General features: G+C 37.5%; 5 protein-coding genes across 9 annotated transcripts; 2 read left to right on the top strand and 3 right to left on the bottom strand.

Moving 5' to 3' along the window:
• Positions 1–995: 995 nt before the first annotated feature.
• On the top strand, positions 996–5,780 carry LOC148198742 (PWWP domain-containing protein 1-like). Its single transcript, XM_047298986.2, has 2 exons — positions 996–2,040; positions 3,031–5,780. The coding sequence occupies exons 1-2, from the start codon at positions 1,173–1,175 to the stop codon at positions 5,439–5,441; spliced, it is 3,279 nt and encodes a 1,092-aa protein (XP_047154942.1). The 5' UTR covers positions 996–1,172; the 3' UTR covers positions 5,442–5,780.
• A 966-nt stretch (positions 5,781–6,746) lies between these two features.
• Positions 6,747–12,092, top strand: LOC124826211 (PWWP domain-containing protein 1-like). The gene is made up of 2 exons (XM_047298995.2): positions 6,747–7,955; positions 9,430–12,092. The coding sequence occupies exons 1-2, from the start codon at positions 7,037–7,039 to the stop codon at positions 11,787–11,789; spliced, it is 3,279 nt and encodes a 1,092-aa protein (XP_047154951.1). The 5' UTR covers positions 6,747–7,036; the 3' UTR covers positions 11,790–12,092.
• A 611-nt stretch (positions 12,093–12,703) lies between these two features.
• DEG14 (Trypsin family protein with PDZ domain-containing protein) lies at positions 12,704–17,058 on the bottom strand. 5 transcript variants are annotated; one of them, XM_088115423.1, is made up of 11 exons: positions 16,976–17,058; positions 16,800–16,881; positions 16,235–16,333; positions 15,919–16,083; positions 15,714–15,841; positions 15,130–15,341; positions 14,875–14,956; positions 14,599–14,741; positions 14,238–14,358; positions 13,448–13,540; positions 12,704–13,074 (listed from the first exon to the last, which is right to left on the bottom strand). In XM_088115423.1, the coding sequence occupies exons 1-11, from the start codon at positions 16,988–16,990 to the stop codon at positions 12,958–12,960; spliced, it is 1,257 nt and encodes a 418-aa protein (XP_087971549.1). In that variant the 5' UTR covers positions 16,991–17,058; the 3' UTR covers positions 12,704–12,957. The 5 variants fall into 5 exon arrangements, with proteins under 5 accessions (XP_087971549.1, XP_047154970.1, XP_087971551.1 ...); XM_047299014.2 differs by having other exon boundaries at positions 16,170–16,283; XM_088115425.1 differs by having other exon boundaries at positions 16,235–16,283; positions 16,976–17,040.
• Positions 17,059–17,293: 235 nt separating this feature from the next.
• On the bottom strand, positions 17,294–18,253 carry LOC124826254 (histone H2A.1). The gene is made up of 2 exons (XM_047299043.2): positions 17,790–18,253; positions 17,294–17,713 (listed from the first exon to the last, which is right to left on the bottom strand). Exons 1-2 carry the CDS (start codon positions 18,021–18,023, stop codon positions 17,483–17,485), a joined length of 465 nt encoding a protein of 154 aa, XP_047154999.2. The 5' UTR covers positions 18,024–18,253; the 3' UTR covers positions 17,294–17,482.
• A 182-nt stretch (positions 18,254–18,435) lies between these two features.
• Positions 18,436–21,663, bottom strand: LOC124826244 (formin-like protein 11). The gene is made up of 4 exons (XM_047299032.2): positions 20,107–21,663; positions 19,830–20,020; positions 19,435–19,670; positions 18,436–19,289 (listed from the first exon to the last, which is right to left on the bottom strand). Exons 1-4 carry the CDS (start codon positions 21,276–21,278, stop codon positions 18,582–18,584), a joined length of 2,307 nt encoding a protein of 768 aa, XP_047154988.2. The 5' UTR covers positions 21,279–21,663; the 3' UTR covers positions 18,436–18,581.
• Between the last annotated feature and the right edge of the window lie 379 nt (positions 21,664–22,042).

Here is a 22,042-nt window from a genome sequence, read left to right as displayed (position 1 = left end):
ATTATATGTAAGACTAATGGAAGCTAAAATCACAGAATTTCTATACTTGAAGGATTTGTGTAACTGAAACATAGGACTAAAATTACGTAAGTAATGCTTGAAGGATCTAAAGTAAAAATAAACACATATATTTTATATTTCAAATGCTTTATGTTATTCTATTTATATAAGGGTAAATTTTAAGAACTATTAGTTATAAGTATATTTGCATTCACATATATATAAAAGCTTGAATCATATACTTACACACAAATAATAAAAAATTATGAATTAACCAGTGATTAAATAATCACATACAAGTGTAATATGCATTATTCTTAATTTTGCTAATTTAAATTACAGTTTTAATTTCTCATAGTTACACCATATTTACTCTCACCTACCCTGCCCGCTAAACAGTTGAATAAATCCTATGTATTTAATTTGCAACTCTTGAAGTTTATTTTTCACCCTCATGTAAAACAACAATGATTTATAGCCTTTAAAAAATTGATACAATTAATTTGTTTAATTTATTTACTCTCTTTTTTTCATTTCAACATATTTAATGTCTTCTTTGTCTCTTTTTTATTTTTACTCTATCAAACTTAATTCACGTATACTTTATCAACTTATTTTTATGTATTAGTCTCTCTCAAACTAAGTATTAAGTACTTCGATACAATAAAATGTCATTAAGTATTGATAAAATAATTTTAAATAAACTATTCCTTATATGTGAGTTATATAAGTCTTACAAAAAAAAACGTGACTTAATTTTCCTTGTTTAAAAAATTAATATTTTCTTTTCAATATCTATTTAAAGGAGAAATTTGTTTTAATCTTATAACCAAACTATTGTGTATATAAATGTGGAGTAAATTGAGGGAGATAGTCATAAAAATAATATGAAATTGTTTGTAATATAATGAGGATCAATTATGTTTAAGTGTACATTATTTCAAACTACATAACTTCATATGATTAATTTTGAAAATGAAAAACTAATTGAAATTATTAGGGTTTTAATTATCTATTTAGCATTCTAATTTTTCATTTCTCTATTTTTTTTTTCTGAGGATGCCATAGAAATGGCGAGCTCTCTCCCATGCAAGTGCAACCTTTAACTCCGGCCACCGTTCGTGGTGTTCTGTTCCGTAAAATTCTAATTTCCTATAATAACGAAGCCCCTAATGACCGAATTGCACTCTCAAGATAATGCCGCGGCTGCTACCGATTCTCCAAGGGTTTCGCGAAACCACAGAGTCCAGGGCGCTTCAACGGAAGAGTATAGCGTTGGGGTATGCTCCGAAGGTGACACACCGTCCAACTTCGATCGATTGCTGTCAGAATTCGATGAGTACGTGACAGCTGAGAGACACGTGTCGCGGGATCTGGGGTTTGGGTTTGAGGTCGGAGATATGGTATGGGGGAAGGTGAAATCTCACCCGTGGTGGCCCGGGCACATATACAACGAAGTGTTTGCGTCGCCTTCGGTGCGTCGCATGAAGCGGGAGGGACACGTGTTGGTGGCGTTCTTCGGCGATAGCAGCTACGGCTGGTTTGAGCCGGCGGAGCTTATTCCGTTCGATGCAAATTTCGCTGAGAAATCACTGCAGACGAATGCGAGGACGTTTTTGAGGGCCGTGGAGGAGGCGGTTGATGAGGCCTGTAGGAGGCGTGGGCTTGGTTTAGCTTGTAGGTGTAGGAAGACTGATAATTTTAGGCCCACAAATGTTGAAGGGTATTTTTGTGTTGATGTGGAAGATTATGAACCTGGTGGGTTGTATTCTGATAGCCAGATTGCGAAGGCAAGGGATAGTTTTAATCCCAGTGAGACTCTTGCTTTCGTGAAGCAATTGGCGATTGCTCCACATGATGGTGGCCGCGGGAGCATTGGATTCGCTAACAATAAGGCCACCCTTTCGGCTTACCGGAAGGCGGTATTTGAGCAGTTTGATGAAACTTATGCCCAGGCTTTTGGGGTGCAGTCTGTGCGCTCCACTCATCCTCGTATCAATCCACTTGATCAGTCTGGGACAGTGAGGCACACTCCTAGAGGTATATATATACATATATAGTGCTCCCTTCTCAGGTTTATTTGTTATTGGAGACACATTGTATTTCACTGTTTTTTTTTTTCCTTCTATCTATTGTTTGTGTCATTGTTGACAATGGATTTAATGACCAAATCTTTCTAGATCTTTACGGTTTTGGAATAAAGCAATCGAGCTGTTAGGAATATACAAGTCTTGTGACTTGCATACTCTTAGATGTTTAAGCATTAAATTCTGTAGTGAAAATATGAGTGTTCGGACCTTCTTTATTGCGTAAAATTGTTCTGATTAATTATCTTCTGGTTGTTGTTGTTCTGGAGATTGTCTGTCAACTTTCTTCAATTATAGAGGGTTGAATAGTTCTGATGTCTGTGTTTGGTAGCTGAAATGTTTGTTATTTGTGTTTGAATCTCTAACTAACTTCAGGTTGAAAGAGAGAGAAATAGATGGAAGAGATGCTCAAAACTGTGTGCATGGACTACACAACGAAGTCCATTTTATGTATGTTGATTCAATAAATACAAATATAATAATAGGAGTTGTTATTCTATATCCATGTATGGTGTGGCTATAAATCATATCGTTAATGATCTGATTCTAATTAGGTTTCTTAAAACTATAGAGATCCTGATTAAATAAGGAAACAAGTCATAAAACATAACAGAAGAATAAATCTTAAGATCATCTAAGATACTCTAAATTATTCTGGGATAAGATCTTATATTTCTCATGTTCCTAACCTCCTTCAACTAAGATTACCAAGTTTTGCTTCTTACAATAAATAATTTACTTCCCCACAAATTTAAAAGTAAGAAGCATAAATTGACCATTATCAGCCTTTTAATTTGAACATTAGTTTAATTTTACATTATGAACTCTTGTAGTTTATCCCCTCACGTATGTAAGGATGCTAATTTATGTTAAGTGAGCATGACCTTATTCAAAGCCACTTCGATGTTAATCCTACCTTTTTCTGTTTTTTACTTCTTTTCAGCTCCCTTGAGTGGTCCACTGGTGATTGCAGAAACCTTGGGCAGTGGGAAGAGCCCTACCAAATCTCTTAAAGTCAAGGAGGCTTCAAAGAAGGATAGATACCTTCTTAAACGGAGAAATGATCCAAATAACTCTGTTCAATTAGCATACGAGGAGGATAATTCCGATGCCACAAATAGTTATGTATTTCAGAAGAGGGCTCCAGTTGTGCCTGTGACACCTAAATTGGAAATACCAGCAGACACAGGATTTGTTTGTTATGACGGTGCTGCTTCAATTTCAGATGCCAAAGAACATTTAAAAGGTCGTGTTCAAGCAGATGGCTCTGCACATTCTTCTGCCATTTCTGCAGACATAAAGCCTCTTCATGACAAGGGAAAGGAATCTTTTGAAGAAATGACCCACAACTTTGAACATGATAATGCTTTTAGTAAAATTATGGTCCGGTCTGACTTGTCTAGGGAGTTGGCCACGGTTGATGAGATGTCTCAACTATCACATCCGGAGAACGAAGTTTCTGTTGATGTTAAATATGAAGGGAATACAAAATTGTCCGGACCATGTGATGATTTTAACCAAGTAGTGCTGGGACCCCAGACTGTTGCTGGTGGAGTAAATGAAATGCATCAGATTAAGAGTGAAAATAATGTATATGGTTCACCATTTGAAGCAAAGCTTAAGGTGAACAAGATAAAAGTTCACAAGAGATCTGCAGCTGAGTTGAACTCTGAGACTTCTGCTGTTGGAGAGAGAAAGAATAAAAAGAAAAAGAACTTGAATTTAAGACCTGCAGCTCAATTGAACTCTGAGATTTCTGCTGTAGGAGAGAGAAAGAAGAAAAAGAAAAAGGACTTGAATTTACAACCTACATTAGGCTTTCCAGAGAAGCATTCTACATTTGGGGAATCAGTTTCTGTAAAATCAACAGGAAAAGCTGTTTCAATTGATCTGGCTCCAGGAGAGAATTCTCCTTCAGAAGAAGTGGTGGCGGATGCTAATACCCGGAATTTGCTGCCCGTGGATACCATTGGAAATGCTAATGTGGAATTGCCACAACTTTTGGGTGATCTGCAGGCCCTTGCTTTGAACCCTTTTCATGGCATTGAAAGAAAGATCCCTGGGGCTGTTCAGCTATTCTTTCTGCGTTTCAGGTCTCTTGTTTACCAGAAAAGCTTGTCTGAAAATGAAGCTCCTGAAGTTCGCCTCACTAAATCTCCTTCCAGTCTCAGGACATCTGGCAATCCTGATGAGTTTGTCAAAGTTTCTCAGATTGTAAAACCTGTGAAACATATTGTTCGGCCTGATGATCCTACAAAAGCTGGGCGGAAAAGGGCCTCTTCTGATAGGCAAGATGAAATTGCTGCCAAGAGGTTGAAGAAAATCAAGGATTTAAAGGCTCTAGCTTCAGAAAAAGCAGTGAGCAGTCATAAAACTTCTGAAGCCCGGCGAGAAGATGGCATGGAAACCTTTTCCCAGGGTCCATCCAAGTTGGTGAAACTAGACACAATGAAGAAAGTGAACTCTCCAGCTAAGGCAGTTGAGCCCACAATGTTGATGATCAAATTTCCTCCTGATACAACTCTTCCGTCTATTCCAGAGCTGAAAGCAAGGTTTGCTCGCTTTGGCCCAATGGATCAATCAGGTTTCCGTCAATTTTGGAACTCGTCAACTTGTCGAGTTGTTTTCTTGCACAAGGCTGATGCACAAGCTGCATATAAATACTCTGTAGGAAATCAATCTTTATTTGGTAGTGTGGGTGTGAGGTGTTTCATTAGGGAATTTGGGGATCCTGCTCCGGAAGTTTCCGAAGCTGCAAAGGGTAAGGTAGATGATGGTGTAAGTGACATAGCTCGGATGAAGGATCCCCCAGTGGTTCATCGCCTGGCATCAGCATCAGTATCATCTATGCAACCACTTCCCCAGCCCATCCAGCTGAAGTCGTGCCTGAAGAAATCGACCGGTGATGAGTCCGGTCTGGTCTCGGGTAATGGAAGTAGTAGTAAAGGAAATTCTCGTGTAAAATTCATGTTGGGTGGGGAAGAAAGTAGTAAGGGAGACCAAATAATGGTGGGTAATAGAAACAAGTTCAACAATGCTAGCTTTGCCGATGCTGGCACACCATCTGTTGCAACGGATTTTAATAGTAAGAATGTTGAAAAGATGACATTACAACCCCCGTTGCCTATTCTTCCTCTTCCTACACAGTTTTCGAAACCCCCTCAACATAATTTGCGTAATTCTGAATTGGCAATGGCACCCCGAAGCAGTCCGAATTTTATTAACGCCACAGCATCAGCTACTGCAAGCACGGTTGATATATCACAGCAAATGATACACCTTTTGACAAGGTGCAGTGATGTTGTCACTAATTTGACTGGTTTATTGGGCTATGTGCCTTACCATTCACTCTGACCAAATTTACTCTTCAATGTTCCCTTTTCCATATCATTCATACATACACAAGAAAAATTATCGAGCGGAATATTGTGGATTGGATTGGTCAGTTTCTCTGAGATTTTGAGCTCCATTAATGTATTTTCAGTAGCATCTTATTAGCTATTTCTGGGGTGGAATTGGGGGTTACTCGGTTCATATATATTTCCTGACTTTTTTTTTGTACCTTAGGCATCCTTTACGCTATTATTGGCCCCAATGTTACGTTCACTGTGGGTTCCGTCCGCAGTTAAGAATCTATGTGTGACGTTACAATAGTTTCCTCAACTATTCAATATAAACACATTTCTTTGCTAAGATTCATGTCCTTTTTTTCTCTTTGCCTACCTTCTAGTTCATAAATAAAACTAAATTAACTTTTTTCTCTTTAACATGAGTAAATTTTACCCATTTTTACTTCATTTAATGATATCTGAAATTGGTCCTTTGTAATCTATATCTGTTATTCTTTCTTGTCTGATTTTTGAGAAATATTTTAGTCTTAGATGATAAGGTTTCCTTCTCTTTTTTTCCAAACCAACAATTTGAACAACTATTGATTGTAATGACGAAAAACAGAATATTCCAACGTTTCAATGCATAGATGTGGATTTCATATTTATGAATAGCATTATTCCAATAATTTATTCTTTTAATATTTAATACCCCAATTCAAGGGTAGTAATTCTCCAAATAGCTCATTTTCACTGTACCCAAAGGAATTCGGGCCCCACCAGCTGAATTTACACAACTGAAAACTCCACCAAAATTTGTTCTCTAGAGTTCAATTCCAAAACTTATTTCTTTTTTAAATGAGGAAGGGAAATTGGGAAAGTACTGTATGTATAATAGACAGATAACTTAAAGGGTTAATTAAAAGTGTTGCAAATAATTTTGATTGGATTGGGAGACAGGTAAAAGTATAAAATAATTTAAATGTGAAAAAATATAATTTTTTAATAATAGTTTCGTAATATTATTTTATTTTTTTTAAAGTTTAACTAGTCAATACAATTTATTTCTTTGTGTATGAAATGGTATGGAAAAATATTGCTAACTATCATAGTTTACAGGGAGGGAAATGGAAGAAAATGATTAGACTAAAATTGAAAAATAGAGGAAATGAAAAGAAAAGCAACAGAATATATTATTTTGTGCAATTGATTTTAAAAGAGAATAATCTAAAATGGATTTTCCTTTCTTAATATTAAGAATTTTTTTTACTTTTTTTTGCTTTTGCCCTTTCCACCAAACAGTTTAAATGAAGACGCTTTATCTTCCCCGTTGAAATAACTAGAAACTCTAGAGCTAGTCATTGAATCTTCGTGTATTTGTGACACTTTTCAAAACCAATATTACTGTAATAAATTCTGTTTAAACTGTTGCTGATAAGAAAAATCAAAGATTCAATCCAAGAAATAGTCACAAATGCAATGAAGAACAATTTGTGTTTGTTATAATTAGGGTTAGCACCCACTCAGTGGTCTGCGAGTGAAACCTCTAACCCTCGCCCGAGTTCGTTCCTAGGGTTTCATTTCTTCAATTTCTCATCTCTTTCAACAGCGACGCCACTAATGACTGAATTGCACTCTCAAGACAATGCGCCGGCTGTTGCGGATTCTCCTAGGGTTTCGCCAGACCAGAAACTCGGCTACTCTTCAACGGAAGAGTTTAGGGTTAGGGTTTCCTCTGACGGTGACGCATCGTCTACCATCGATAGATTGACGGAGGAAAATGAAGGCGATAAATTTCCCGGTTCCGATAGCGGATCTCTGTTATCGGAATTCGACGAGTACGTGGCAGCTGAGAGGCACGTGTCGCGGGATCTAGGGCTTGGGTTCGAGGTTGGTGACATGGTGTGGGGGAAGGTGAAGTCTCACCCGTGGTGGCCCGGGCACGTTTACAACGAGGCGTTTGCGTCCCCGTCAGTGCGTCGCTTGAAGCGGGAGGGGCATGTGTTGGTGGCGTTCTTCGGTGATAGCAGCTACGGCTGGTTCGAACCGGAGGAGCTTATTCCGTTCGACGCCAATTTCGCGGAGAAATCGCAGCAGACGAGTTCGAGGACGTTTCTGAGGGCTGTGGAGGAGGCGGTTGATGAGGCCTGCAGGAGGCGTGGGCTTGGTTTGTCTTGTAGGTGTAGGAATGCTAATAATTTTAGACCCATAAATGCTGAAGGGTATTTTTGTGTTGATGTGGAAGATTATGAGCCTGGAGGGTTGTATTCTGAGGGCCAGATTAGGAAGGCGAGGGATAGGTTTAAACCGAGTGAGACCCTCGCATTTGTGAAACAATTGGCGATATCTCCACATGATGGTGGCCGCGGAAGCATTGGATTCATTAACAATAAGGCTACCCTTTCGGCTTACCGGAAGGCGGTGTTTGAGCAGTTTGATGAGACTTATGCCCAGGCTTTTGGTGTACATCCCGTGCGCACCACTCATTCTCCGAATAATAAAACCTATCAGCCTGGGATTGTTAGGCACACTCCTAGAGGTATATATGCACATATATAGTTATTCCTTTCACTTTTATTGGTTAATGGCGATATGTTTTTCAGTAACTTTGTCTATGTGTTGTTTGTGTCTGCTGACTATGAATTTGATGACCAAATCTTTCTAGGTTTTTGGGTTTTGGAATAAAGTAGTTGTGTTGTTAGGAATATACACGTCTTCGTACGTAACAATACCTACTTTTAGATGTTTAAGCACTTGACTCAGAAGGGAAGATATGAGTCTCTGATATTCTTTATTGCATAAAATGTGTTTTGGTTTTGGTTAAGTCTTTTACTGTTTTTGCTCTGGAGCTCGTTTGTTAACACTCTAATAGAGGTTTGAATCGTTTTGATGTTTGTGCTTGGTAGCTGAAACATTTATTCTGTGTTTGAGTCTCTGACAAAAGTTTACATAGCTTACTGTCTAAAAACATGATTGATTAATGTTTTTGATGGATATATCATCGTTAGACACAACTAGTTTAGGTTATGATGAATATCGAGGTGAATGAGTGGGAATGCATGACGAAGACAAGGTTGATAAGAATGTATTTTGGAGAAGTTGGAGTAGCTCCTATTAAGAGGATTACGACAGAAACCTGCTTAAGAGTAAGGTGGATTTGGTGACCGAGTATACTACTAGGGGCTGTAGTGGAATGGAAGAAAAGTATCCAGTGGAAGATTATTAGATTAAAAACTGTATCAAGACCATAATGAATTTATGGAGAAACCTAGACCTTAATCTACAGTAGCATTTGGTTTGGAAAATCTATTGTTTTATTCTTGGGAATTGTCTTTCCTGCAAATCATGATTTTTCAGAATGTTGTAAATGCCTTTGGTATGCGTATAAGTTCCCTATGAATTCAGATAAGTTTTTGATGAATCTTAAACTTCCCCACCTAAGTGGTAATCTTGGATTTGCACCCCCTCCAATTGCATGTTTTGTTGGGAAACATTAAAAAGAATTCCTAGATATGTTTCGTTATTATTTTAACTTAAACAAACATGAGATTATAAAATTGTTAATCTAAGTTTATTGGGTAATATAGAAGAACCCTCTAACGAACAGAAAAAATGGTTTTATTGAAATTTTCATTATAGGGCCCAGTGGCATAACTTGATCCTTGTAATCGACCCACACTTAGTTGGGTTAGCCTTAGTTCTTATTATTGCAATTATTCTTAATTACTTTAATACAAACTTTTTGTGTTCACAGAGCCTTGTGAATGTGAATCATGAAAGGTGAAGCTTGCTATAATGTCTTGAGTATAACTGGATTGTCTGATTTTATTATTATCCTTTTAATTTGACCATCAGTTTAATTTCACAGTGTGATCTATTGTATTTTATCCCCTCACTTGCATAAGGACGCTATTTTATGTGGATTGAAGATGTTTGTTGTTGTGTCTCGAGCAATTCAAAGTCACTTGAAGCATTAATGCTACTTTTTTTCTCTGTTTTCAATTCTTTTTCAGCTCCTTTGAGTGGTCCACTGGTGATTGCAGAGGCTTTGGGTGGTGGGAATAGCAAATCTGTTGAAGTTAAGGAGGCTTTGAAGAAAGATAGATACCTTCTTAAGCGAAGAGATGATCCAAATAATTCTGTCCAATCAGCCTACACGGAGGACAAATCTAATGCAGCAAATAGTTATCTATTCCAGAAGAGGGGTCCAGCTGTTCCTTTGACACTTCATAATTTAGAAAAAAAAGAAGACACTGGATTTGTCAGTCATAATGTTTCAGCTTCAACTTCAGATGCCAAAGAAGATTTAATGGGTCAGGTTCAAGCAGACGAATGTGGTCTTACATCCCTTTCCATTTCCTCAGACGCAAAGGCTATTCTTGACAAGGGAAAGGATTCATCTGACAAAGTAACGCAGAGTTTTGAACTGGATAATGCTTCAAGTAAAAGCATGGTTAGGTCTGATTTGTCTGGGGAGGCGGTAGTACCAAGCACAGCTGATGACATGTGTCAACCATCAGGTCTGGAGAACAAAGTTGTTGATGCTATACATGATGGGAATGCAAAATTGTCAAGACAATGCGAAGATTTTAACCAAACAGAGCAGGGACCCGTGATGAATGCTGGTGGATTAAATAACATGCATCAAGTTAAAAGTGAAAATAATGTATATGGTTCACCAGTCGAAGCAAAGCATCACAAAATTAGTGTGGTGAAGAAGATTAAAGGTCTTAAGAGACCTGCAGATGAGTTGAATTCTGAAGCTTCTGCTGTTGGGCAGGAAAAGAAGAAAAAGAAAAAGAAAACCGACTTAAACTTTCATCCTACCTTAGGCTTTCCAGAGAGAAATTCTACATTTGGGAAATCAGTTTCTGTAAAATCAACTGGAAAAGCTGTTTCAGTTGGTTTGGCTTCTAAAGAGGATTTTCCTGCAGAACAATTGAAGGTGGATGTTAATGCCGATAATTCGATGCCCATGGATACCATAGGAAATTCTAGTTTGGCTTTGCCCCAACTTTTGGGTGATTTGCAGGCCCTGGCTTTGAACCCTTTTCATGGCATTGAAAGAAAGATACCTGGAGCTGTTCAGCTGTTCTTTCTGCGATTCAGGTCTCTTGTTTACAGAAAAAGCTTGTTTGTATCTCCACCAACTGAGATTGAAACTCCTGAAATCCGACTCACTAAATCTCCTACAAGTCTCAGGACATCTGACAGTCCTGACGAGTATGTCAAAGCTTCACCGATTGTAAAACCAGTGAAACATGTCATTCGGCCTGCTGAGCCCACAAAAGCAGGGCGGAAAAGGGCACCCTCTGATCGGCAAGAGGAAATTGCTGCCAAGAGGTTGAAGAAAATTAAAGATATAAAGGCTCTAGCTTCAGAAAAAGCAGTGACCAGTCAGAAAACTTCTGATGCCCGGCGAGAAGATGGGATAGAATCCCAGGCTCCATCCAAAGTAGTGAAACTAGACTCGATCAAGAAAGGGAACTCTCCAGCTAAGGCAGTTGAGCCCACAATGTTGATGATCAAATTTCCTCCTGAAACAACACTTCCGTCTATTCCAGAGCTGAAAGCAAGGTTTGCTCGCTTTGGCCCAATGGATCCTTCAGGTTTCCGTCAATTTTGGAACTCATCAACTTGTCGAGTTGTTTTCTTGCACAAGGCTGATGCACAGGCTGCCTATAAATACTCTTTTGGAAATCAATCCTTATTTGGCAGTGCGGGTGTGAGGTGTTTTCTTAGGGAATTTGGGGATCCTGCTCCGGAAGTGTCCGAAGCTGCAAAGGGTAAGGTAGATGATGGTGTAAGTGACATAGCTCGGGTGAAGGATCTCCCAGTGGTTCATCGCTTGGCAACAGCATCATCTATACAACCACTTTCTCAGCCCATCCAGCTGAAGTCGTGCCTGAAGAAATCTACAGGTGATGAGTCGGGTCTGGTCACGGGTAATGGAAGTAGTAGTAAAGGAAACTCTCGTGTAAAATTCATGTTAGGTGGGGAAGAAAGTAGTAATGGAGACCAAATAATGGTGGGTAATAGAAACAAGTTCAACAATGCTAGCTTTGCTGATCCTGGCTCACCATCTGTTGCAACGGATTTTAATAGTAAGAATGTTCAAAAGATGACATTACAACCCCCGTTGCCTATTCTTCCTCTTCCTACACAGTTTTCGAAACCCCTTCAACATAATTTGCGTAATTCTGAATTGGCAATGGCACACCGAAACAGTCTGAATTTTATTAACGCCACAGCATCAGCTACTGCAAGCACGGTTGATATATCACAGCAAATGATACACCTTTTGACTAGGTGCAGCGATGTTGTCACTAACTTGACGGGTTTATTGGGCTATGTGCCTTACCATCCGCTCTGACCAAATTTACTCTTCAATCATTCACACATACACAAGAAAATTATGGAATGGGGTCATGTTTTGGCGAGTGAGCTGATTGGGCTTATTTGTAGATTTTGGGCTCCAAAAATTTGTAAATGCACATATTGTCTGTATTACAAGTTCTTAACTTTTCCGATATCATTCTGAGGGTTGTTGGGATTGGGGTGTACCCAGTTGATTGGTGGATGTTCGCACGTACTAGTGTATATTGTATGATGTGAATTTTTTTTTTAAATTAGAATATTATATTGTGCGTGGGTTAGTTAACCCAACTTTCTTTTCTTTTTTTCTTTCGTGGCATATACTTTTGCATATGTTAAGCTTTGAAGATTATCTATTGTCACCTAATTTTGTTGTCGTTGAAAAAATTAATGATTCATTCAAATAATTTATTTTTTGTTATGAGATTGACTTTAATGTAATATTTTCCACCCGTCAGAAGATATACGGTTTAATTGATTTTCTCGTGAATTTTACAGAGTGATAAATACTAATTTCATAAATTTAGATACAGTAAACTTATAATTAAAATGTTGTCCTGAAATTTTTTTAAGATGTACTAAATGCTAGCATAATCATGGTTTTAAAAAGTGTAAAAATATGCATTTCAAATGAGTAAATTATAGTAAATTGATAGCTTAAGCGCTAATTGGCAAACCGTTGTTTCTAATTTTTCTTCAAAACTTTGAACATCACTTCATTGCCAAATAATAATAAAACCAGAAGTGTAAATTGCAATGTGACATCAGTGCCAAGCAGCATAGGAACAAACATTTAATTAGAGATTATCAAATTATTGACAAAATAAGGACACACTACCAAAATATTTATTGAGATTATCAAATTATTGACAAGATAGAAATTTAAAAACTTAAAAAAAAATAAAGACGAAATAAAAAAAACTTTGAAATTGCAAATGGACATCCTTTAAGTAAAGGATAATTCAATTAAACATAAAATAAAGTACCAATAAAAAAAGAATTGAGACAAGGAACTTTCAATGAAACACCACAAAAATGGCCTCAAATTCAACATCACAAAATTAAAAAAAAAAAAGGAAAAAAGAAAAAACAGGGGTACGGTTGGGTGAGAAATGGTTACACCACCAAAATAGTAGAAACACTACGTAATTACAATCTTCATTCTTCTAGATATCGAGATTGGCTTCTTCAGGAATCACACTTAAAGTCACCAATTTATCACCCTTTCTTTTTACTACAACCTTTATGGGTACCCCAACTTTGTCGCCTAATATTTCAATAACCTGTGATAATCAAGAATAAATTCAAGAGTCATAAAATTCAAGTGCAATCCATTTATAGATTTTTTAATACTCAAGAATTCCCACACCAGTAGCACTCGTTACTCGTCCGCAATATCTTACACAATACACACGCTGTGACATTATATTCATCTCATTTTAAGTTCATACCAACTTATTCATTTAAACTAAACAAATAAGTTTAAACTCAACCAACACTTTCATTACAGGACTCCCAACATACAAGAAACCAGTTTTGGTCAATAACAATATTAAAACAAAAATTTAAATAATTACATTATATATATATATATATATATATATATATATATATATATACACACACACATACATACATACATACATATATCATTACCTCCTTTACTCTTTCCACAGGCTTCCCATCAAATTCAATGACAACATCACCAGGACAGAACCCAGCACGCTCTCCAGGAGATCTAGGAGTTACCTAGTAAAAAGCATTGAAAGGTCCTTCAGACAAATAGGTGATTTCAAGTATTTTAATGCTTGAGTAGCATTAATGAGTGCAAAACATGTTATCCCACAAAAAGAATCAATTCATAAGGATAACTACAGATATTTCATATTATTGTCTCATCACAAGTAGATCTTGTAGTCTCTCCATCATTTACTTCTACATTAACATTGTAAGAACCTGAAGGTCCTGTCATTTTAGTGTCTTTATTTTCTAGTTTCACAATGTACTATTTAATTTCTTTCACTAATACACAAATTCCACCTGATCTTTCTCTCAACATCCATCCCTTAATTTGAAACCACAAACTAAATACAGGGAGTCATTGCTAAAAAAGCAGCCTGGTACAAGTAATAAACTTGTGGCCACGTGAACTACGACAAAACATTATTAGTTCTTGTTAAAGCTGAACTCTCCCAAAAGAAAAAATGCCAACGAACTTTATGTTTACATGTTGGACCATCAGCCCCAATGCCTACCATGTCCTCACGCCCATCCATCAAATCCTTGTGGATGAATCCAACCGTGTATGAAAAAAGTCTTTGTTTCAAGATAACATATTGCATTCCACTAACCTAACAGCATCCGGCCCATTGAAAGATTAAAAAAGACACAAGAACCCGAAGGACCACAGAAGTAGATATCCAAAAAGGATCAGTTAGCCACATACCATTGGCACAAGAATTCCCTTACTGACGTTAGGGAATGAAGCATCTTGCTTTTTAAGCTGAGCAATAATCATCTCATTGAGATCAAGCATCTTTAGCCCAAGCCAAGGCCGTATTACTCTCCTGAACAAACGTTAAATAAAACTTATTGATTTAATCTATAATATGCAAAAGCTCAACTCAACTACAAACTTATGATTGACAAAATAATATATTTAAATCCATATTTGTTTATGGAATATAAATTTTTAAAATGTGAAAAAATAAAAGATTTTTTCCAAGTAAATCAACTTCTTCTCAGAAGAGTAAAACATCATTTTTGAATGACACTCGTAATAATATAAATGAAAACCTAAAACATACCCACTTCTCTTGAAGTGCTCTATAATTTTAGACGCAGAATCAATTGGTACAGAAAAACCCAGCCCATCAGCTGCAGTCAATTTCATCATGTTCACCCCAATAATTTCTCCATCCATGTTGACAAGAGGACCTCCAGAACTTCCCTATACCGCAGAAGCAGATGAAAACATACAATCAGAATGATCAGATATTCATGTTACTATTCAATGATTACACCACATGCAAAAATAGTTGGGTAGGTGGATAAATCAAGGAGAGAAAAAGAGGAAGACTTACCATATTAATCGCACAATCGGTTTGTAAATACTCTCTCGGCATGCCACTGAATCCCAAATCACTACTTTTGCGGTCAACACAACTAAACAAAATATCATAAAAAATTAATTTCTTTAGTTCAAAAGACAATCCGGAGTCTCTTACAGCTACCATAATCTATCGATCATGTGAAATGGCATAACCTAAAACAAATTTTCAATGGCTTAATACAGAGAGACAACTGTTATCGCCTGAATCTGAATTTGTTCTTCGTACCTTACAATTCCAGCGGTGACAGTATTCTGAAGAGAATGTGGACAGCCCAAGGCTATTACCCAATCTCCAGGACGTAGCCTACTTGACGAACCAAGTTTAGCTTCCGGCAGTGGTGTTTCAGAGTTGATCTTCACAATAGCAATATCTGAATGCAGGTCAGCATTCACCACTTTCCCCTCAAATTTTCTTCCATCTTGCAATGTGACTTCAATCTATAGTATAATTGATATATTAAGATCCCCATTAATGAAACTTGTAAGACTCAGACACGAATGTCTAGACTCCAAAGTCGTGATTATTTAGATATGTCTCCCTGGAGACGAAAACTTACGAGAATAGAAAGGTAATATATCACAAAAAGTCTGCATATTAATAGTCTAAAATAATATGATGGTAAAAGTATTTTAATAAGCCAAGTAACTGAATCCTAAAAATGCCTATATTTCCTCTTAATACAATTGAGATGTGTTTGAAAAATATCCAACTTCGACAGGTATCACATTTCATTTTGCATCATGGAAAGCAATATCAAATCTACCAACATTTTACAGGTTTGAGAAGTATGCCCTGGCACGTGGACAAACCTTCCCTTTGGCAGAACCTCTTGTACCCATAAAATCAACCACAACATGAGCAGATGTCAAGATTGTTCCATCCTTGTTGATGATTGTTCCCGATCCTATACTCTTTCCGCTAACAATACCATAGAAATCTGCGTGGTGAAATTCAAAAGCCAACTCAGAGGACATAACTCAAAAGTTCAAGTTTGAAAGATATCAAGACAGATACCTTGGTGAGTTGAGATATTAACAACAGCAGGCGCAACTTTTGCAGCTGCATTTGCAATAGTATCTCTACCAAAATAATCACTGGGCTTGGACTTATCATCAACAGTCCCAGATCCATCAGACGAAGGAATGGGACAGACTCTATAAGAATAAAGAGCATCAATTCCTACATGTTTTCAGTTATATATATAGTTCAGACATCTCATAAAAATTTGTGCATATACCAAGTTCAAAAGCAAAATAAGAACGAACCAGAGGAACCAGATTTATGGGAAAAAAGTAAACATTGAGAATCAAACAGCGTTGGAAATGTCAACCATAGGGAATCTGGTAATGGCCCAGGAACTCGAACTGCAACGGAAGCTCCTGAATTTGATGTTGAAGCCACATTAGCAGAACATCAATGTTACTTCCATCTAAATAATAAAACGACATTTTCTTTCAATTCACTTAGCAACCCACTACTCCACTAATGATTAAACAGAAATGTTGTTCACAATCATAATTATTACCGCCGAGATTATGTAGATTATGTTGGCAGAACATAAGGTCCTGATAGATACCTTGTAATAATTTAATACTTTAAAGATTAAGTAGAGTAATTCAATTTAGCTACTTCTATCTGTTAAATAGATTCTGCGCTGTTATCCCACATGAAGGTAACAACCTCGAAAAAAGTTATGAAATATAGGAACTAGAAAACCGTAAATAAAGTGAAATTAAGGACCCTATTAGAACTAAATTATTGTTTGTTTCATAGAACTACATAGAGAGTACTTAAAAAAACGTTCTCCTCCTCACCGTGCTCCTCAATGTAGAACGATCGTATATGGGTAATAAAAGGTTAGGTCGTATATGGATAATAAAAGGTTAGGCACTCACTAAAACGATCATCAGCACTGCAGCACAGGACAGCAGAACCAAAACCTGCAATCGCCGCAGTTCTGATGAGCCCAAACCTTCTCTGCCCCCATACAATTCATCTTCCGTTCAGAAATTTTAACTTCAATAGTCACGATTCAAACAGATAAATACCAAACACAAAATAACACTCATACCAGAATGCCACTCATGACAGTCCGCACCGTCGTTATCACCACACCCTTCGCAAGGCAAATTCACAAAGTAAAAACAAACTTACGACAAAATTAAAAAAGACAAAGTCAAACCTTCGGTAACAATAAAATACAGGCCCCCAGCTCAAGGGAAGGCCCAAACGTTCATGGCCCAAACTGCTATGGCCCAACAAGAGCCACGTCGCATAAACCATCCACGCTCAAATTTTCTGTTTCGTAACTTCCAATTCTAACTACACCGTTCAAACGTTACAAATTATGCTTCAATTCCATTAATAAGGTAACCATTAATGATTAAGGTAACAAAAAGCTTCTTTCATGAATGATTTAATTCAATACAGGACTACATTTAAACCATTATGATATCCAAAACATGAAAGTGACACCAAAAGTAAAAGACCATATGTTAGGCAAATGGCCATCAAATTTCTCCTGAACTAAATAAAATTAAAAGATCTAGCAATAAGATTTACAAAATGAATCAATCATCTATGTCTTCGTAGGCGATGTAGGAGTAGGGAGCTTTTCATCAGGAGTAGACGTATTTTTCTTCGCCAACAGAACTGGATTAATATTAGGCAACACTCCACCGCTCGGTATTGTCACACCTTGAAGAAGTTTTCCCAATTCATCATCATTTCTCACAGCCAGAAGTACGTGACGAGGGATGATCCTATTTTTCTTGTTATCACGTGCGGCATTCCCAGCCAATTCTAACACCTACATTGTAAAATTTTCATTAACAACTAATTGATTTCAATTTTTATGAGGTAAACATAAATCGTTGAGTATTTACCTCAGCGGCGAGATACTCGAGGACAGCGGCAAGGTAGATCGGAGCGCCGGCGCCTAATCGACGGGAGTAACGACCTTTCTTTAAATATCTAGTGACACGGCCCACCGGAAATTGGAGACCGGCTTTTATAGATTTGGAAACGGCTTTCTTTCTCTCGCCTCTTCTTCCGGCGACGCCTTTGGAAGTGGCCTCCTCCATTGTTGCCTGGTCTGAATTACCAACCAAACTGCTCATTTGGAGGGAAAACGAGAAAAAAAAAAGCTTTTTCCTTTTGGAATTCTGATAACTGAGCCAAACAAGAGGGACGTTGTATGTAAACTGCAATCAAACTATAAATGTTCCGATCTTGCCCTGAAGATTTTAAGGCTACTTTGATTCTATCAAAGCCTTCATTCATGTCACGGTTAAGCGATTAGATTGGAAAAGAGATTAAAAATGGTTCCATAATAGTTTTATTTAATTTATATATTTAATGCATTTTTCACTGGTAATTTATATCTTAAAAAAAGGTTTATATATTTAATGGGATGTCATCAAACAAAAGAAATAGTAAATCTTAAAAAACTAAAATTATGAAAAAAGAAAACATAAAAAATAAAAATGAAATTCGAAATGGATGAAAACATTCATAAAGCATGAACATAAGTTATAATTGAAAAGAAAGTCTAAAAGATTCGTATTTGAATGTGAATGATTTTTAAAGAAATATACATAGATTCAATCCCAAACATAAGGTTTACATTAGCCATGATACCAAAGCATATAAACACACAAGAAAGAGAAAGCTTTCTACTAAATCCAAATAGTGCGAGGGGATTTGATAGACCTTTTAAGCTCATTGCACACATTATTTACCATACCCAGAAAGTCTCTTACTATTACAAATATCTGAAGTGGATTCGACTCTTCGTCACTCACATCCCCATGAAAATACTCTGTTACTTCTTTTACCCGACCCATCACTCTAGCTTCATCTCCATGCAACTCTTGCACCTTTCTTTCTGCATAATTCAGGAACAACTTCATAGAAATCACAAAGCTCTTGTTTTTTTCATCTTCACTCAACAACCCTTTTACTAGCTTCTGTATGTTAGCCAACCCACTTGATAAGTTCGAGACAGAACTTGCAAGCACGTTTAAGTCAACTGTCGCAGTCTTTTTCACATTGCATAACTCAGCACTAAGACCAGACACAAGTTTTAGTCCCATTCTTCTATAATCTTCTTCCTCCTCTTCCTCCGTTCTCTTTTCACTCTTCTGTCCCATGATGTTCTTTGAAGCTTTGGTCCCTTCTGAGCGAACTATCTCCTGAACAAAGAAATGGAGCAGGGTGGTTTTACCATCTGTTCCTTTAACATCAGCAAGCTTGAGAAGGGCATCCAGTTTGAAAGCTCTAGCACCTCCCCTTGTTGTCCCCACGTTCATGCGGTTTCCTGTTTTCAGCACTGCTTCCAGCAATTTCAAGAAGAACTTGCTTGACCTTAGTTCCTTGCATGCTTCCTGGTGTCACAAAAAACACAATGAATATTATACATGGTCAAAAAACACAATTTTTGAAGTAAGACAAACATGGCTTCATAGTTTCATGATTCTTTGTAATATTCAAGAAGATTGCAATAAAGGGTCTTGATTATTTTGCTGCTACCTCTAGCATTTTGAAAGAGTTGCTGATGTGAGTAACTTCATCTTCGAAAGTTTCTCTGTAAAGCATGGCTTCCACTCGTTGAAAAGCAAATGGTATGCTAAGCATTACTCTCACGAAATTTTCAGCGAACCCAAGTTCATTGATAGATCCTTTGTAGTTCAATAGCTTGTCCTCTTCTTCTTTGGTTGGTACCATTTTTACCAGTGCCTCCAGTTGTTGCAGAGACAAACCCTTCCCTGCATTTATTTCACTACTTTGTAAGACTTTTCACTCAGCATCATTAATTTTATCCGTAGCATATGGTGTAGATGTAAAGGTGCATGCATGCTGTTTGTTAAAACTTTGGGGGTCAAAGCCTAAATTATTATACATGTTTATAAAATAGGATCCTTTACCTAGTATTAGAGCTTCACACACTTCTTCTGCCGTGATATTTAGAGCTTTAGAGAGTATTGCTATATTTTGCAGCCGTTTTGGCTCGAGTACATGCTCCTTAGGGGAGAGGGTTTTACTTATTGTTTCGTAGTTCTTTGTTGAATTCTGTAAATTGTAGCCAAAGAGTGACTCGATCATTTCCTCATCCAACCTGATTAAATTTCATCATTTTCTCAAACGGTGAAACTAAAAACAGATACAAGACATAGTACTTGCTAATTTTGAGAAAGAGCTTACTCAAACGAATTTGTTCGAAGCGTATCCCACACCATTGTTCGATCTGGCGTGGCTCTTACTTTGTCCCAGTGAAGTGGTTTGAGTTTTGGCAGTTGTTGAGAAGGTGGGGTTTTGATCACACTGTTCATGTTTCCTTTCAAAAACGGAGGTGGACTTGGCGGGGGAGGAATGCTAGGTTGAGAAGTTCCACTCCTCTTTTGCTCTTCGTCTTTTGGTATGGATGGTGATTGGTTAGATTCTACCTTTGAAGTTGAACCGTGAGAAGAACAAGGAAATTGAGTTGTCGCAGAAATTAAATTTCCAGGAGAAAGAAACAGTGATTCTGTTTCAACACATGAATGAAAACTTTCGAAATCTGATGATGAATGACATTCTTCAGGGACAGTTCTTTCTGCAGAGGAAGCTTTGCCACCATCATATTCCAAATCATCGTGAACAGATAGAGTTTCCTTGGTGGAAGAACTGCCAGTGCTGGCATTGTCATGTTCTTCTTGATTCAACACTTTCTCCTCATTAATTGCACGTTTTAGGGAACTACGGCTTGAAGTGCTGCTTTGTGTCCCACAAGTTTGTTTCAAGGAAAGCAAATCAGGATCAAAGTTTAAACTCGCATTGCTTGATGAATTATGGCACGTACCTCCTGTTCTTCCGTGTTTGCTAAAGAGTGGCATTGTCCTATTGGGTTTCCATTTCTGATTTCCAAATCTCTTGCAAACACAGACACACCCAAGTGCACAGATTAAGGTAGCAACTCCACCAGATACTACAACAGCCACTAGTGTTGTTCTATTTGAGCTACCTCTATCTTGTTGTTGAATCTTGTGAAGCGGCATGCTTCTAAGTGATTGATAGGAACCAGGATGCACGTGCAGCTCCGAATTCGGAGCCTCGGCTTGGGTTTTGGATGACAGAGAAGCCGAGAGGGAGACAAAGTCAGAGTAAAAAACGCTATAGCAAGACCTTCTTGTATGAAACCTGTTGGGTGACTTGAGTCCAAGCAAAGTTCTGAAGTTTTCAAGTCTAGGAGTTTCCTTGTTTTCATTCCCATCATCCCCTGAGGTTTTCTTGATTTGATTTTCATTTCCTACAGCATTCCACGCGGCAGCCACAGCCAAAATGTTGGCTCTTTGCAATGATAAGAACAACAACGTAATGATGAACATGAACCTCATGTTGAGTCTCAAAAAACCAAGACTCGGTATTTTCTAAGTTCTCAAGACATCAATGAAACTTTTCTCTCTTTAAAATCTGTTTTTCTTTTTGTTCCATTTACTTTCTCAAGGAGGGAAAACAAGACTTGTTATTTGGGTGAAGAAGATCCAGAAGTGTGTCTTTGATGCCACTCCAAGGAATCGTTGAGCCTGGTAGTTGTTGCTGTATTTTTCCCTCTTAGGGAACTAAAAACCTCATCTCAGTTCTCACCATAATCAATTCTATCAACCTATATGCATAACATAATTGTACTGCTAAGGCATAAGAGTGGAAAAATCTTCTCTACTAGGCCACTACCTTGACTTAATGCTTTTGTTTTGTTTCTTAAAGCTATTTTGTCATGAAGTAAATGGGAGCTACTGACTAATGCTCTTGTTTGTCGTGATCAAACACCTCTCCTTTTCTTATTGATAAATTCAGGATCAAAAAGTACAGAATCTGATAATTTGAGTCACGATCGTTGCAGTTGGATAAAGATTTTCAGTAGTTAAAGAGTCACATAATGCAAACGACGTAGAAGTTGACAGTGGGTCCAGTTTGTTGAACTTGGAAAACTCTATACGGGTGATTCAACAAGATTTCTCCATCCAAACCCATCAAAGAGAAGAGATGGCCCACTTGGGGGGACCAATAGTCCTAACTTTCTGATGTGAATTTTACTATGTTAAACTACTTTGCATTTTGCAGGTTTTGGAACCCTGCAAAATGGGTTGGTGAAGTTACA

Source organism: Vigna umbellata, chromosome 5 (assembly GCF_029865625.1).
Source record: "Vigna umbellata cultivar VRB3 chromosome 5, Vumbellata_1.0, whole genome shotgun sequence".
In the NCBI taxonomy this organism is placed as follows: domain Eukaryota; kingdom Viridiplantae; phylum Streptophyta; class Magnoliopsida; order Fabales; family Fabaceae; genus Vigna; species Vigna umbellata.
Note: the sequence above shows the minus strand (reverse complement) of the source record. Positions and strands in the feature narration are given on the sequence as shown.